An 18,100-nucleotide genomic window follows, 5' to 3' on the forward strand; every position below is an offset into this window, starting at 1 on the left:
AATGCTGATTACGTTATCTCACTTAGGATTTCATTCTGTCAAGGATGGTGCTAGATGACAGTTTTTGATTACACTTACTCAGACATGAAAAAAGACTCTAGAAAGCTGCTTAAATGTGAAGGAGAAAAAGAGCAGAAGGCAAACAAGCTGAATTTTTTTTCTTTAACTGAGTGATTTAACTTATTTGACTTTCTGGTGAAAACATACACTCTTATTCACTGCCTTTCAAACTTTTGAGGGGAATTGTTTTTAATGGACTCTGAATGCTTCCCTGAACAACCATAAATTGTAAGTGTTTTTGCAGCTTTTTTCTCTTGCTCATTCCTCCACTGTTGTGAGGAAATGCTGGCTGGCGTGGCAGAGTGATTAGTGGTTAGAGTTGGGGATTGCTTGTCAGGTGTCCTAGAATCTATTTATGACTCTGCCATGGATTACTGCATGACATGGGTGCTTAATCTCTCCCTGCTTGTTTACCAGTCTGTAAAAGGGTGTCCTACCCAACACCCAGAAGTATTCAGGCTGTGGTAAAGCATACTTCAGTCCCTAGGTGCAGAGCTCGCTCAAGCCAATCTACTGCCCTAAGCAAAACTTCAGTGTGACACCCCCGTCATATCCGCTCTAAAGTTCGCAGCAAGGATCGGCTCCCCATGTGCCCTCCACAACCCTTCCCAGTGGAGCTGCTCATCTTATCCACAGCGGGACCAAAGCACCCTCCCCTCCCCTACCTGTTGGGCCCCCAGCAGCATCCAACCGGCCCCCGCACCTTTCCAAATGAGCTCCTCCTGCCCATCCAGACTCTTCTGTGAGAGGGAAGTTACTGTCGCTTCAGAATGGGGATCCTTGCTCCCCTGGTGTATCTTGAGCACAGTGTCGAGACAGACTCCCATTTACTTTGGCCAAGGCAGCAGCACTTTGTTCTAGTTACATCTCCCCCCAGGCCCTGCCGTGCTCCTTTCTTTGCTCTGACTAACACTCTCCCTTCACCCCTTCAGGGCCTCTTCCAGAGTCCTGCAGTTGTTCTAAACTTCAGGATGCACCAAACCAGGAGCTACTTACTGCTTCTAACCTCTGCCTCTAACCCACCCTCCCACTGGGAAGGGTAATTTAAGCAGGGCCTTCCCATTTTATTACCTTACAAAAACTTTTGGTAAATGTTGGAACTCCTAAAAAAGCCAAGGGCTTGTAGTGCTAACCTGACAAGTGCATGTAGCCGATTGGATAACTCTGCTAGTATCCCCTTCTCCTCCATGGAGCTCTGTGCCCCCGCTCATGGAGTCACTCAGTGTGAGGGCCCACGGCTGCAGCTCAAGCTGAGACGGAGCCAGAGGCTGGCTTGCCCCTTGTATATACAGTACATTTTTAGGGGAAAGTCATTTAATACTTCAGCTGCTTTATCCTCGTGTGCGCCCTCATTTCTCATTCCATTCTGTAATGTTCTTTCTCCTTGGCTGATCACTTACCTTTGTACTTCAGACATAAAATCGGAGTTGCTTGGTATTCCAGGGAGATCTATTCACAGCCTCTCTTTGCATTTCTGATAATCCTCTGTATTTGTCTAACTTCCCCATATTTCTCGTCCCTCTTCCGATCTTTGGGTGACCTCTTACCCATTGAATCTGTCCAAGACCTAGTTACTGATTGTGAATCACCCTTCTCTGCCGTGACCCATCCCACATGTAGTTGAGCCTAAGGATTTGTCTACACTTGCAACTGAATGACAAAACTTTTGTCGTTCAGAGGTGTTAAAAACATCCTCCCCTCCCCCTGCCAGAAGACAAAAGTTTTGTTGAGGAAAAGCACCAGTGTGAACAGTGCTTTGGCTAGTGCTGCTCATTGGGGGTGGAAGGTTTTTATCGGCGAGAGAGCGCTTTCCTGCCAACAAACAGTGGCTACACTACGCGCCTTTTAGCGGCATGGCTGTAATGACATAGCTGTGTCGCTAAAAGGTGCGTAGTGTAGTCAAAGCCTAATACAGTTTTCCCTCAGGCTGCTTTACGAGGGATGTCTCTTGAAAGTCCTCCGAACTGCTTTCATATCTTTCTAGTTCAAAAGTTGGCATTGAGATGTGCTTTTTGGGATTACCTTCCTTCACATCTGGTCCATCTCTGATCCTCTCTAATCCCATATAAATCACACAGGCTTTGGCTTCAGGGATTGTTGGTTTATGATTGTCCTTCACAGAGACACTTTCATAGGAACGTAGGATTTTTGCCAGTGCTAGATTAGACTATTGGTCCATTGAGTCCAATGTCCTGTCTGTAGCAGTGACTGCTGCCTGATGCTTCAAATCCTCTCCCCATTGGAGTGGGATGTATGAAAAAGGAGTTACAATCCTAAAAGCCCAGTGTTGAGGATATCCCAGTAAGGATCCAAGTGGCCGAGGTAACAGGAAGTGGTGCTGTGGAGAAACTAGCCATTGACTCACTGGCTGTAGGCAGAGTCAAAGAGGTGGGTTTTGAAAGGGAAAATAGGGGAGATGGGATGGAGTATTTCCATCATCTGGTGCAGCAGGAGCAAAGAGTTCACCTCTGACAGAGGAGCTTAAAGGAGCAAGTTGGGTGCAGGAACAGATGAGATCTGTGCTAGATAGATGGAGGGTTTTGAACGTGGAGTGGTGTGTGTGTGTATATAGTGAAGTTGAAAGGACGGGTTTAAAACTCATCTGGATTTTAAAATAATCCATTAGAGAAACCTGTAGTACCTCCCCCAAGACAACTGTTTTTGGGTGTGGGGGATGGTTATTCTGGTTTTGAACTAGGATCTGTACTTAAATATGGATGATGTGGTCACATGCCTTGCTCAGACACTGTTCCTCCTTGCCATGCATGTGCAGGCTCCATGAGAGGAGGGGGAGAGATCCTGCTGCCTGCCTGCTCCTCTCTGGAGCTCCAAAGTGACATTGAAACCAAGAAGGGAGCGTCTCAGGCAGAACGGAGTACTGAGAGCAAGATTGCTAACAAACAGCTGTGACTAATACGAACACAATCCGTTTAAATATTAATAGCATTGTCCGCTGTTTAGGGTTCAGGCGGTGTATTTTATTTACATGGACCAATTCCAGACCCCCAGCTACCTTTTAAAAAAAAATAAAACCTTACGCTTACCCCTCCATTTTAAATACATGGCAAAAACGTACCAAAAGCAATGCTCGGAGTAGAGCGCTTTGCCCTCAGAAATGAATGGACGAGCTCTCCATCCCATCAGATGTCCTGCCTTTTCACACGCCTATGGCTGCCTCCGGGAAGTGAGCTCTTGTATCACTGCAATAGAAAGGCTGAAGCTTCCAGAGAGCTCTTTAACGGGAGTCTTACTTTCGTATGTGTTTTTCAGTGGATATCTGAACAGTACAGTTTTTCTTAAGGAGAACACTGAGCTTTCTTTAAACTTATGTATATCAGTGTAATTTGAATTGTAAACTCAGAACATTGTAGTGTAGGGCAGGTCCTTACACGTGTGATGGGTATTCACTGGATTAGTCGGATTGAGGTGACTTAATCATTTTTTTATACTTCCCTTGCTCAGCAAGAAATAGATTAATTCCTGAGGATTGTATGTCCTGCTTCTGTGATAGATGCCCGTAGCCATACCACTGCAGGCTAAGCTTTTGTCAGATCTGCCAAACTCAGCAGGATTAGGCCTGGTAAATCCTGGGATGGGAGAACACAAAGGAAAATGCAAGGTGCTTCAGGGAATATCATTGGTGATTCAGTACAGCGTACTCTTATGTCTGAGTTGATATTCAACAGCTGTCTTTAGATGGGATTTGAGACAGAGGCCCTGATAACTTGTGATCATTATTTTTAAAAAACAAATTCCGTAGTTCCTTTGCATGCAGTTTTTATCTCCACTTCCTGTCATAGTTGTGATAGTAAGTTGTGTACCAGCTGCCATACATATTTCACCTAGAGGTGGCTACATTTCAGTGATTCTTATATAAGTAGGGCTTGTAAAGTGCTTTGGCTGAGAGGTGCTTTCCTCCCTTCTCTCTTCCTTCTCCCTGACCACTGTTTGTGTGCGATAGTCATTGTACTAGTCATACGTGGCTTACTTGGGAGAGAAATATAGCCACTGTTTCTGTTGTGCCAACAGAAAATAAATGCTGATATGTTGACCATCATAAAGCACTTCTTTGAGCTGTGTGACTTTCATGATGCTGGAGTGCAGGCCAGGGAAGGAAACGGAGCTATGGGAATCCCCACTCCCATAAAACATGGCCAGGTGGAAAACCAATGTCTGTAAAACTCAGATAATTGGGGAAAGAACCTGTTTCCCACCATCTAAATGTTTTAAAAGCAATGGAAAGGTGGGGAGCTGCATTTTATATGGCTGTCCAGTGAAGTTCGTAGTGGGATAAAGTCATCTCCAGGCCTCTTAGAATCCGGCCGAGGTTGGAGACAATAAATCCTTCCTGTCTGATGACCAGGTGTCTCTGTGTAAGCCATGTACTTGTGCAGACATCCCAGGGAGCTGCCAGCTGGGAGGGTAGAAGGTAGCACTCCAGGGCTCTAGCTAGCACTGCTATTATATGGCTCTCCTCACCGTAGTAGTTGAGCCCCTCACAGTCTCTTATGTATTTGTCCTTGCAACAGCTCTTAGGCCGGGAAGCACTGTCATCCCCATTCTCCCGGGGGGAGCAGAGAACACAGACTGTGACTTATCCTCAATCAGGGAGTATTTGGCAGAGCAGGAATTGAACCCAAGTCTCTGGAGTCAGAGTCCAAGGCCACCACCTTAACCATAAGGCTCCCCTTTTCCTGGACTGCTTTCAGTGCTGTTGACTAGCAGGAGGGGGATGCTCTAGGGCTTCCCCTTCCCCAGTTGCTTCCCATGCCATGGCAGTACTCAAGGGCACCTCTTCTCACAGCTGTGGGCAGTGGGGGAAGGGACTCAAATAGTCTCCCTCCAGTCTGTCTGCATCACCCAATGAAAGGGAGGAGGGCATGGGATGGAAAGGGGGTGTTAAGGAGAAGTGGAAGGAAGGTGAGTGAATGAAGGGGAGATGGTCAAATGTGAAGAGAACAGACTGCTACTGTGGGTCTGAAACATGAGCTCAGGCAGCCGTTGGTTCTGCGCACAGACAGGGGGACATGAAACGGACAAATCAGTACTGCGTCTGTGAGAAACTTGTACCGCCTCAGCCCATCAGGCTTCTGTGAGGGAGCTAACAGAATACTGGCGCAAGGAGAATCAATACATGACATCTGAACTTTCAAAAAGCCTTTGACAAAGTCCCTCTCTGGAGGCTGCTAAGGAAACGAAGTAGTCTCGGGTGAAAGCTAAAGTCACATCATGGATTTTAGGCTGGTGAGAGAGGAAAGCAAAGCAGAAATAAACTGTCAATTTTCAGCATCAAAGGAGGTTAATAGTGAGGTGCCCCAGGATCTGTACTAGGAACAGTGTTAATCAATACGCTTATTAAGGATCTGAAAGAGGTGAACAATGAGGTAGCAAAATTTGCTGGTGATACAAATGTTGAAGATAATAAAGACTAGAGAGATTGTGAAGAGCTTCTGAAGGACGAAGCAAAATTAGGCAATCAGGTAACAAAATTCAGTGAAGACAAATGCTTTGTAATGCACACTTAAAAGAGCAACTTGAACTACTCAGAGAAGCCACCAGCTTATAAATTAACTGGAACCACTCAGTGGATGGTGGAAAGGGAATGAATCTGGCCACTGGGCTTATACCATAAAGTCTCTACATAGTCATAGGAATTGCCTATCTGGAATAAGGTGATGGTCTCAGTCCTGTTCCTAGGGGTCAGGTGACCATGTCGTATTGTAAGATCTTTGGGACAGGAACTGTATCGTTTTTGTATTGTACAGTGCTGAGTACACTGGTGCTTAATAATGAATAGTGCCTAGCTCTTACATGGTGCTTTTCATCCATAGATCTCAGAGCACTTTGATACTGATCTCCTTTGTAATGCTTTTGAAAGTGCTTAATGAAAAGCACTGTAAGAGCTAGGTAGTGGTACTGATACTCCAAAGGAGGTTGGCATCATTATCCCCATTTTATAGATGGGGAAACTGAGGCACGGAGCAGGGTGGTGATTTCCCCAAGGTCACCCAGCAGGCCAGAGCTGGAACTAGAACCCAGGTCTCTGGAGTCCCAGTCTAGTGCTTTAGCCACTATGCCATGCTGCCTTCCCTTTTATTAAAGGATTTTAATAATAAAAAACCACTCAGCAGTTGGTACCAATTGGACCTCTTGATGGCAGTCTCAGCAGAGGCCCAGGATTCACCAGGCTGGTTGTTCCTACTTCCCCCTGGCCTTTTTCCATTTGGGTCAGTCAGCAGAGCAGTTGCCCTGGCTATACCTGTTTGCAGAAAAATGGAGGACTTAAATCTCTAGAGCTGTCAGGTGAGCATGTTTCACCAGCACTAAACTTACCCTGCTGCAAAGTGCAGTCTGGACAGAGCCATGTCCTTCCCCCTTCGGCATGAGCACTTGGGGGTACTTGCTTTTGCAGAAGAGTCTCTGGATCCTGGATTCTTACCCTAGGGGAATGTGTTTACCCCTCAGAATCTCCCAGCGGGTGGAGGCCAGCCGGATGCAGCTGCAGGCAATTGGAGAGAGAGTCTCACTGGCTCAGGCTAAGATTGAGAAGATAAAGGGCAGCAAGAAGGCGATTAAGGTAGTGGGTGCTTTTCACAGCTGCCTTTGTAGGCTGTGCAGCCATCCTCTGCGTCTCTTCCCCCACCCTTTCTAGTCTCTGGATGTAAATTCACTAACAGTATAGGCAATCTGACACACATGGGCTCTCCAGTCAGAGTCCCTCTATCTTGGCAGGTCTGGCCACTCACTGGATGAGAGCTACAGTGTGAACTCCCCTCCTGACATGACCTCCCCTTTATGTGGTGGTTCTCTTCTCTCAGAGCCACATATTTCTGGCCTTGATTAGGAAGGAGTCTCTCAAGAAATGGTCACTCCCTTTGCCTCCGCTCCCTTGGCTCTCTCAAGATCCCATTTTGCTGAGGAACCCAGGACGCACTCATGTTAGTAAGAGTTGTGTCTTCACCACCTTTAACTCCTTGCACCTTGTTCATCCAGTTGGGAGCTGTTGTGGTAGCATCTCACATTCAACCCCTGCTAATCTTGGGATCCAAACAGGACTGTGTGAAAAATCCCTGTCCCGTTGCCCGTCTCCCGGCCCCATAGTGTTGATTGTTTCCGGGGTGCAGGATTGCTCTGCTGATAGGATTTTTAGTTTCTTCCTCTCCCGGCAGGTGTTTTCCAGTGCCAAATACCCTGCCCCGGAGCGGCTGCAGGAGTACAGCTCCATTTTCGCTGGTGCAGAGGATCCAGCCACACAGAAACGGCCGAGGCACAAGATTCAGAGCAAACACAGACCGCTGGATGAGAAATCCATGCAGGTAAGGGAGTTGAGGGTGGAGGCCCCCTGGGTGAGTGGGTATGCAGTTGGAGGGGGATGAGGGCAGGAGGGGACTGTGTTACTAGGGGCTGAAGGCATATGGGAAAAAGGGACCAGGCCTTTTGGGGATGGGCCTAGGCAACGGGTCTGGTCTGTTTTCCACCTGACTTAATAGGACATGTGGGAGCATGTGTTCCAAAGCTTGTAGAACGTGCGAGGATTGTGCCGGTGGAAGACTTTCCTCCTGGCCCCTCAGTGGTGGTTACTGGCTGGGTGTGCTCTGCGTGGGAGGCTGTTGGGTGCCCTCGCCAGTCTCTGGAGCTCTTAGCGTGGGCCATAGCTACTCACCTTGCCACCTGTGTTTCCATTTTCGTATTTGGTTTGAGCAACCTGCTTGTTTCCTGCAGTGGTGGTGTTTTGTTGTGTGACACGGAAGGAGGGTGGCTGGGACCTGCATGGGCTGATGGTTTGGGAGGATCGGGAGATCTTTCAGGAGCAGTTTGTCAGATCATAGTTCTTTATTACATGGTAATTATGTGAAGGAGAAGAGGGAAGTGCCATATATGCGAGTCTGTGTGGAGGAGAAAGAGGGGAAGAGGTCTCCTCCTCTAAGGAGGCAGCATGGTCTAGTGATTAGGGCACTGGGCTGGGAGTCAGGAGACTTGGGTTTTATTCCCAATTCTGCCACTGACCTGCTGGGTGACATTGGGTAAGTCACTTCCCCTCCCTGTACCTTCCCCTCTCATGCTTCTCTATTTAGACTGTAAACTCCTCTCGGCAGGGACTCTCTCTTGCTGTTAGTACAGCACCTAGCACAATGGGAGCCTCTCTGTCAGCTGAGGCCTCTGTCATCACTACTTGTATTATGGGAGCAGGCACTGTCTGCAACCAGTGGTGCTATTAAAGGCTAAGCTTAGACGTGTAGCTATCGGCGAATGACCCAAGATCCCCTTGGCATTCCCCTCAGCTCTAATGATTCTGCGGCGGTGAGGGGAGGGCAGCCTGTGAGCGGGGCCCTGTCAGTAGCCGAGAAGGTGGCTTAGATGGAGGTGCCGCTTGGCAGTTCTGAAGCTGTCAGTGCTAGAACACCCCAAGGAGAGGAAGAATAATTCTGTGCTGCTCTCCGAGGAGACGGCTAATGCACGACGCTGGGAATTTTATCTGGTGCTGATCCCTGCAGGGTAGGGATTAGCCCAGCAGCTCCCTTCCTAGGGTGGCCGCTCACACATTCCCAGAATACTGGACATTCCAGTACTTTCAGGAACCCCTGCCAGCGTGACCCCACCCCTCTCGGTGTGACCTCGCCGCACGGGAGGCGCCATTTTGAAGAGCACGTCTCCCATGCACACGAAGTCATGCTGGTGGGGTGCAGTGGCACTCTCTTCGTCGTGGTGTCCTGTCCCATGCCGGACAAAGCTGCTTTTGTCTCACGGGCACAAACCTCAGAAAAGCAGGACACCAGACGAATGGCCTGCCTGTCTCTTCTCCTCCCCGTGGAAGTACTTTCCTTTTCCTTCTCTTCCTCGTGTGTCTCAGGCCAAAAATAAAGTTGTCCCTGAATAATTCAGTGCTATAAACTTTCCTGAGCTTAAAAGGAGCTGAAGCCTCTTCCAGCAAAGCAGCAGGAATATTTCAGCCAGTCCTCAGAACTTCCCAGCGAAGTGGAGCTGCTGGCTGGGCAGGCAGCTGATAGGTCACCCAAGCGGGGCTTGTGCTTCCCTTTGTGGCTTCAGAGTAGCAGTTGTATGGAACCTGCTGAGGGCCACTGGGCAGAGACTGCTTTGAATCCTTCTGACGAGAGGTCAGAGCCTGCTGAGGAGCTGTAGCCCAGCACGGGACATGCGAGACTTTCTCCCTCCCTCACTTCCAGAGCCAAAAAGGCAGCTGCCGGTCTGTGTCCCCATGTACCTTTGTCAGGGAGGGGCAGTATCTCTCTGGCCTGGGAATGACATCCTAGCCACCTAATCCCAATCACTTACTACCATGTATGCTGTACATCTATGTCAGCTGCCCTGTCTTTCCACTGCCACCTCACAGCCGTCTGCAGTGCTCTCCGTTTCCTTCCTCTGTGCTGCCTCTGCACCCGCTTTCCTACACTGCCCCTTTCTCATTTCTTCCTTTACTTTCCAGGACCAGCCCCCACGGTATGGGTGCATGCACATGTTACGCTCCGGTAGTGCCTCCCGAGCCCTCTTCCCCTGCACTGGGCTACCTCCAGCTCCCAGCCCATGCACCCCCCGTTGTGACTCCGGACCCTGGCTTCCTCCCGCTCACCCACCTCAAGGCCTGACTTTGCCAGCTAGTCCCATCCCTGGCCTCGTCTAGCTGTCTCCTGGTGAAGCTCCCTGGAGGGCTGGATGCGGGGTGGGCAGAGAGGCCCAGTGCTGTCTTGCCAGGTGGCTGTTGGTTTATTAATGCCAGGAGGGATCTGGGCGAAGTGGCAACTGGCATGTTGTGTAAGGCTCAGTATAGTAAGAGTGCTGAGCTCGTTCCTGGGGCCGGCTTGTATGTGGCTGTTTGCAGCCAGGGAGAGAGACTGAGGCTCTCGGAATAATGAGACATGACGGAGGAAAGTCTCATATTGGTATTTATACCCTCAGTTATTCCAGGCTTTCAGCGGCGGCCTCCTTGCCCACTGTCACATCTGACGAGGCCCATTGCTGTGCGTTACATGCTGAGAGTAGCTGGCGGGGCCTTCACTGACTGGGCTGAGGAACCGGAGGGCTTCATATCTGCTGTACTTCAGGAAAGCCCCAGGTGGCTTTTGCTGCCATCACCATCACCAGACTTATCTATTATTTGTGTTACTGTGACTCCTAGGAGCCCCAGTCACGGACCAGGACCCCATTGTGCTAGGTGCTGCACAGACACTGAACACAAAGAAAGGCTGGTCCCCAGGGAGCTGACAGTAGAACTATAGGACAAGAGACAAAAGATGGATGCTGACCGATGAGGGAGTACTGCTCAGCACGACGTCCAGTGGTTTTTGCTGTGATGCCTACCAAAAATGTGATGGTTACATTGGTGGTGTGAAAAGGAGAGTTCTGAGGCGGGATGTGAAGGTGGACAATGAGGTAGCTTTGCAGATGTTTATGGGGGCCACCTATAAAGCATGTGGGGCAGCATGGGAGAAAACATGAAGGTGCTTGTGTGAAGATTTAACAAGTGGGCAGCGGAAATGCCAGAACTACCGTTGCCTGCACCAGCTTAATTTGGCCCACTAGTGCATATGCATGCTTTAGTCTTTAATTACATGAGCACATTCTGCTTTTCAGTAGGACCCTGCCCCATTCAGTGCACCCCATGGGCACGCGGGGAGGCCAATTGAGGTTGCACAGACCACCATGAGTATGGCATTTCCTGAATTTCAAGTGCTTGAATTTGTAACCAAAATAATAACCTTTTAATGTGTGTTTTTGTATGTAACTTATTTAGACTCCCTACAGCCCCTCACAGGAGACCGCATTAATGAAACTTGGGAACTGGAGGGTGAGAGATGAAGTCCTGTCATGGGTTAATATATTTGAACTTTTGGCTATTTAGAAAGAGTACACTGAAAGACAGCAAATTTAGGGCCCTGATCCTACCAGGGCCTGAGCTGCCTGTTCTGCTAGGTGTTGAGTGCCCTAGACTCCAACTGATTTCAGTGAGTTGAGTATGCTGAGCGTATTGCAGGATCAGTCCCTTTAAAACAGCTACAAGAAAGAAAAAAAGATGTGGTTTCACCTGTGGAAATCACAGTTGCAGGTTGTTACTGAGGTAGATGGGGGGAGGGATAGCTCAGTGGTTTGAGCATTGGCCTGCTAAACCCAGGGTTGTGAGTTCAATCCTTGAGGGGGCCATTTAGGGATCTGGGGCAAAAATTGGGGATTGGTCCTGCTTTGAGCAGGGGTTGGACTAGATGACCTCCTGAGGTCCCTTCCAACCCTGATATTCTATGAAAGATATTATAAATTTCAGAACAGGATTAGATCTTTGTATAAAAGTGTCACTTGCAGTTACTTTAAGTAGCACAAAAATTACAAGGACTATATAAAGCCACATACTTCAGGGTAATAGTCATGCTTTGTACTTTTTATAAATGCCTTAGAAGGATTAGACTTTTTAATAAGTAAATGTGAGGAATGGTTGATTTCTCACTCCACCCAAAAAGCGACACCCACCCTTCCAGTGCTAATTGAAATTTACAAAGAGAAAGTTTTAAAAAATACATTGCTTGAGGGCTTAGTGTGTGAGCAGTTCCAGCGAAGACGTCAGGATTCCATGATGCTTAAAAATGAAGCATTGGGAAATGAATATTAATGACCAAATGGAACTTTATTTCTGAATCTCTGTTGAATCTCCACTTGTACAGTCACTAAAGAACTATTTACATCAGTTTTTTTATTTGATGCTAATGGCCAATGCTGCATGGTTGTGGTCACTTTAAATATGTGAACAGTGAAAATATGAATCTGGCTAATTGACTTGATTATACAAATCACTTCTGGTTTGAGGGTTCATCACTTCATCCCTGTGAGACAAGGGCTTTGCCCATTTTACAGCTAGGAGAAACTGATGGGTTCAGTGAACTGGCCAAGGCAGAGGCAGATGTGGAACACAAGTTCCTTGTTCCAAGTCCTGTGCTCAGTCCAGTAGACCTGTGGCCTCTTAAGCTGGTCAGCAACTGGGCCCAGGAAGCAATAGCCTTCCCCTCCCCTGTGGTATGGTATGTGATATACAGGAGGTCAGATGATCTTGTAGTCCCGTCCGATCTTAAATCCAGAGTCTATGTATAGTACAGTACACCTAACTACATTATGGAGGTTGTACATCTTCCCCATAGCATCAGGCACAGGTCTGATCTGAGATGGCAATTCCCATGTTCTTTAAAAGTTAAGCAGTTCAGATGAAATAACTCCCTTTCTAAAGGGAGTGCTATACATTATGTATGAAGCTGTAGAGCTGAGAAAGAGGAGATTTTGGTTCACTAGAGTTGAAAAGTCCTGCAAATCTCCTGGGCTTTGTAAAACCATCTGGGTCTCCACTCTTCCCTCCGCTTACCCTCCCCCACCTGCCCACTTAGTTGGTGCTGGCATGCTTGCCTTTCTCTCCCCCCACCCAGGGCGGGGGCATCTCAATAGCAGGAGAGCAGAAGGTGGCAGAATTGACAGGTCAGTCCCAGAGAGAGGCGCTGTAAATACTGATGTAGGAGCGCTGGCTGTGTGGACATGCACAATCACTCCAATCCCAGCCCCTCTCAGCAGGAGGCATTGCACAGCATAGGGTAGGTTAAGGGAAAGGCTGTGGGTCTCAGTCCATAAGAGGTGCTTGCCACAGAAATTCAGGTCCAGGTGATTTGTGTACAACATCTTAAACGCACTGTTGTGGCTTCTCTTCTGAAACATGACCATGTCTATTGCTGGACACGGAGCTGGTGTCCTGCCTGGTGTGAACAAGGGTAACATAGCAGGGTGGCTATGTGGAGCAGCTGTGGTAGCATGTGGATAATGGAGAGGGCCACCAGAGGTGCCACGCATTCCCAGTGTGTTGCCATCTGTTTATTTCATTGCAGGAGAAGCTCAAGTACTTCCCAGTGTGTGTGAGTACAAAAGTTCACCAGGAGGATGATGCGGAAGAAGGTCTTGGCAGCCTCCCCAGGGACATCAGCTCCCTTAGCTCCCTGCTGCTGTTCAACACCACCGAGAACCTGTGAGTGTTGGAGCAGCACAAAGCAGCTCTGCTGCCACCACCTGGTCTCTGATCTGCTGCCTCCCCACCCCGGCCTGCCACCTTATCTGGGGAGACACTCTCGCGCTAGCGGGCTGGTGGGTTGATTCCCCTGAATAGCAGTCTCCATCCAACATCCTTTCTTCTTCACCCCACTCTGAGTCAGAGCTGTTTGTTACTATCAACATCTGACCCAGCATGTGCCCCTGGACACCTCTCCTCTCCCCCATCATTACTTGCCCGGCACCTGAATATTTTCTCTCTTGTTCTCTGTCCTTCCCTCTGTCTCGTTTGCTTATATAGCTACTGCCACATCTCCCTCCACCTCTTTGCCTGAACTTGAGTAGTGACTTCACTCCCAACTACTTCAACTTCCCCCGTGATTGATTTAGTCCTTGTTTCTCCTGTTCTCCTTGAGTGGAACTGTGCTTGCCAAGGATGTCTTCTCCTGGCCAAATCTAAGGACGCCCCCATGGTGCTTATCCTCGATCTTTTTTCTGCTTTGGACAGTATTTCCCCCTCTGCTCCTGGGGCTCTTGATGTTCTCCTTCCTGACTTTCTTCCTCCCTCTCAAACAATGTGTCCAGCAGAGATTGGCATGCTAGGCATGCCCTGCTCTAGATAGTGGTGTAAGTGCTGTCCCCATAACATGGTGTGTGGTGGGCAAGGGGAGAGAAGCTTGGTGGAATCCAGATGATAGTGACAGGTGTTCAGGTTCACCCTGCACTAGCCTGCAGAGTGTGAGATCAGGATGGGGAAATCCCAGCTCCTGGCTGTAGCGGTGAAGAAGGGAGAGGGGCAAACCTGCAGGAGAGGTGGGATAGAACACAGGAGCAATGTAGCTGAGTGGAGGTAGTATTGACTGGGACTGATATTAGATTTGGGACATCAGGAAGCTGTTTCATCACCCCTTAATGCCTGGTCCCATCCTCTGGCTGAAGAACTCTTCCTTGGCTCTTCCCCGAGCTAGAATCACTGACGTTTTCTTCATCTCTAGGTACAAGAAGTATGTCTTCCTGGATCCTCTGGCAGGAGCGGTGACCAAGACCCATGTGACTCTGGGAACAGAGACTGAGGAGAAGCTCTTTGATGCACCCCTCTCTATCACCAAAAGGGGACAGCTGGATCGGCAGGTGAGATGCAGCAGCAGGCAGGGCTGTACTTGCTGAGCGAAGGGACACCATGCTGCAGACAGCAGTGTGCTCATCTACTAGAGGAGAGCTGGTTTTTGCAGATGCAGGAGTTGGCAGGGGAATGGTCCAGAGGGGAGATCTTGGGTGATGGGCAGTGGGGCATTTCACCTGCCTTAGTAACCTCATTAGGGTTTGTGTGTATAGTCCTTGCTGGGCTTGGTGGATGCAATGAGACTTCTACACCCGAAGGTTGTGTTTCTCCAGGCTGTGTAGACTTGGCGGGTTGGGTACCGATAGCGCTGATGTGGCCTCCTCTGGTGCAGGGCTGACTCCCTGCGATGTCACATCTCTTCCTCCTGCACTGACCTGCTCAGAGCCTGAGCTGCAGAAGGGGTTTTTGGCAGGCATGTGGAGAAACGGAGGTTATTTGGGCTGAAGAAAAGCAGCAGCTATTCTGAGTCCCTCTTTCTGCTCCCAAGGGGAAGGTGTTAGGAAGAGCAGTTTCCCACACCCTCAAGTGGAAAGTGGCTCCAGCACGATGCTTGGGAACTACCAAAAGAGCACTAGGCTCTTAAAAAATGATTGGCCATTCAAATATCCTGCATTTCAGCCCATTGGGAAAGCCTGACAGGACTGTTATCTCTTTAATATGAAGTGCCCGTGGCACAGCAGGAGACAGGGCTGATGGAAGGAGCAGCTTGTTAGCTGGAGGCGGGTGATCACAGACTGGTGTGTTGTCAGGGATTTCAGATAATGCCCTCAAACTAATCTAGCTGAGTTCTTTATCCCCTCTCGTGTGGCGCAATCCCCTGAGCAGGGCTGCGCTCAGCCCAAGTGTGGAGAAAAGGCCAGCGGAGAGCAGCCCATGCCAGCTGACAGTGCCCCGTAATGGTGGTGCTAAGCTGCTCTTGTCCCCGGTGTCAGTCAATGGGAGGGGAAAGAGGCAAGGAAGGGGGCTCTTCTGTCACTGTGAATGATGGTGTTTGAATCTCTCTCTTCTGGCATCTTAAGTAAAGGGAACCTGCCAAGGAAATAGTAAGAATTGTGTTGTGCCCTTTTTGAGGCCTGGAGGAGGTTAGGAAGCGTGTTAACTCTTTCCTGCTTGGGTTTTTCCCATTGAAGAAAAAGAAACGTAAAGTCCAGTCTTCCCTGGCTGCTTTGGAGGGTTTCTGGGAGGTTTATTGTGAGCTCTTGAAGCCATAATTGAAGAGGTGGTGGTGTTAAATCTTCAACTCAAACTTCCCTTCTTGAAAATGCATGTTTGTCACTAGAGTGTGAGTGGAAGCAAAATAAACAAACCACACGGCTAAAGAAAACCCTTTCCCTGTTGAACAACTCAGCTTCACCGTTAGACCTAGCAATGCCATTGTTTCATCAGCTCGCCAGTTGTCAGTCATCTTCTAGCTCGAACAGAACCATAATTTCTGATGTAAATAGCCCTTTGTAGACCCACACACACACCCCCTCACCCTCCAGAATGGAGCAAGAAAAGGCACAAACCCATTTTTTGCCCCTCTGCAGGTTGCTTTTAACGCACACATTCGACAGTGTAGTAACACCAGGGATGCTGTTATCCCAGAGTGCAGACTGAGCTGATTAAATACCTATGTAGTGTGCTGAGGATCTGCCATGAAGAGCACATCTGCACTGCAAAGAAAAACCCGTGGCACTGAGTCTCAGAGCCCAAGTTGCTGACTTGGGCTTGTGGGGTTAGGGCTGCAGAGCCAAAAATAGCTGTGTAGCTGTTAAGGGCTCTGAAACCTGGTGATGTCCCCTTAGCGAGAGCCACCAGGACAGCTGACTGCAGCCCACATGCCACTGTCTGCAGGCCGCATCTCTTCCCTCTGTTACTGGCTTCTCTAAGGGAAAGCAGTCTCCAGATGCCCAGCTGTTACCCTTCGTATTTCTGTCTTCCAGGTAGCTGAAAATTACTTCTACGTACCAGATCTGGGCCAGGTGCCTGAGATAGATGTGCCGTCCTACCTGCCAGACCTGCCGGGCATCGCTGCTGATCTCATGTACAGCGCAGACCTGGGGCCTGGCATTGCACCCTCGGCACCCAGCAGCGCTATCCCAGAGCTACCCACCTTCAACACTGAGTCCGTGGAGAACTTCAGGCCAGGTACTTCAACTCCCTTTGTCTGGGGCTCATCTAGGTGGGTGGGGGGAAGGCCACTAGGACAAGGCGGAGATGGATACACAGGGAAAGGAGCTGTAAGCAAGTAAGTATTTGCAGATGCAGACTTGCCCCGTGGCACGCCCCAGAGGCATGGACTGTGACTTCTCCCCAGCACTGACTTCTGCGTGGACCCTGGTGAGGACCTAGAAAAGTCCCTTCTTAGAGGCCCCATCAGGATTAAAGCTGGAGGAGTCCCTGACTTTCCTGGCCAACTTCACGTGCGTGGGCCAAACCCAGTGCCTTTCCCCTCACAGACAGGGAGTGTGCCTCTGGCCTTCTGCTGCCCAGCCTGTGGCACAAACTGTCAGTCCCTCCCTCCTGCCCGGCTGGGAAGGAGGGGAGCTTGCAAGCACTTGGATTTTGCTGGCAGCTGGTCAGCCTTGTTGTTGTGATGAGAAACTGCTAGTCTGTGCCACCTTGACTACACAAGGCAAATGGGGGAAGAGCCCCCTGATGCCATGGGGTGGGGCTAATGCTGCCCCTTTCGTCCGCACAAAGTGCTGAGGATTGTTGGTGGTGGTACTATTGTGGGTGAGGGTGCTGGGGGGATAGTGTCGTAGCAGGTAGTGTCCCTCGGTGACTTTGCACTCCTCCCCTTAATATTTCAGGTCTTCAGGATGGTGTGCTAGTGCCCCCACCCCCACCCCCCCCTCCCCCTCCTCCCCCCCCTGTGATGCCAACTAGTGCTCCCCCACCCCCTCCTCTGCCCCAGCCTGCCTCCCTTTCCAAACAGCCAGCCAGCGAGGAGAGCAGCAGTGCAATGTCTGCAGGTAAGGACTGAGCTTCTGCTAGGGCTTGTTATTTGGCAGGATCTAACCTAGCAACTTGGCCCCGCCCTTTTCCCTGGGCCAGCTTTTCCCTTGGTAACCCCAAGGCTTTTCCAATGGCTCGGGTAAAGGAAGTGGGAGCGAGGACTCAGATCCTTTCGCTAGCCCGCTTCACCAGGGTAGTGCAGAAGCTAGGAAAGTTCCCCACAATAGTGGGACTATTCCCCCGCTTACATTAGCTTCACAGGATCCTCTGTGGAGTGGGGCCCCAGGCAATTGCCCTGCTTGCTACCCCCTAATGCTCGCCCTGGCTTTTATATGCAGAAAAACAGTTTTTGTGGCACAGGTGGGCCATGGAATTTTTATAGCATGTGGTGGGGAGGCTCAGAAAGAAAAAGGTTGAGAACCCCTGCAATAACGGATGCTCACATGATCATTAATATTGTGCACTGCATGCTGGGAGCTGTAGTCTCTGCTGTCCACACTTCTGTACTGAATGAGTGTGGACATGTGCTCCAGTTTAAACTGAGTGTGGGCCATCTGGTTTCTTGCAAGGTATCAGTGCAGCCCTCTCTAGGCCCCCTGGTTAAATATAGCAGTGTGGAGTATAAGCTATAACAAACTGTTTGTTTGTGCAGCACTATAGCTGTTAAAAGCCCTATCACTTAATAGGACACTATGAAGATATGCACCTTCTACTCTGTAAAAAGAAAAGGAGTACTTGTGGCACCTTAGAGACTAACCAATTTATTTGAGCATAAGCTTTCATGAGCTACAGCTCACTTCATCGGATGCATTCAGTGAAGTGAGCTGTAGCTCACGAAAGCTTATGCTCAAATAAATTGGTTAGTCTCTAAGGTGCCACAAGTACTCCTTTTCTTTTTGCGAATACAGACTAACACGGCTGCTACTCTGAAACCTTCTACTCTGTGTTACT

The 18,100-nt window shown here is 49.3% G+C and overlaps 1 protein-coding gene across 1 annotated transcript in view; it reads left to right on the forward strand.

Annotated features, from left to right (window-relative positions):
- The window catches only part of WASHC1 (WASH complex subunit 1), a 71,883-nt gene that overhangs the window by 50,172 nt on the left and 3,611 nt on the right, over positions 1-18,100 (forward strand). The window contains exons 3-8 of the mRNA XM_084640611.1: positions 6,526-6,637; positions 7,230-7,376; positions 12,930-13,066; positions 14,082-14,217; positions 16,135-16,339; positions 17,005-17,166. Coding sequence (XP_084496737.1) covers positions 6,526-6,637; positions 7,230-7,376; positions 12,930-13,066; positions 14,082-14,217; positions 16,135-16,339; positions 17,005-17,166 — 899 coding nt within the window. The remainder of the gene's footprint in view (positions 1-6,525; positions 6,638-7,229; positions 7,377-12,929; positions 13,067-14,081; positions 14,218-16,134; positions 16,340-17,004; positions 17,167-18,100) is intronic.

This window comes from Lepidochelys olivacea (genome assembly GCF_965140295.1).
Source record: "Lepidochelys olivacea isolate rLepOli2 genome assembly, chromosome: 1".
NCBI lineage: Eukaryota > Metazoa > Chordata > Testudines > Cheloniidae > Lepidochelys > Lepidochelys olivacea.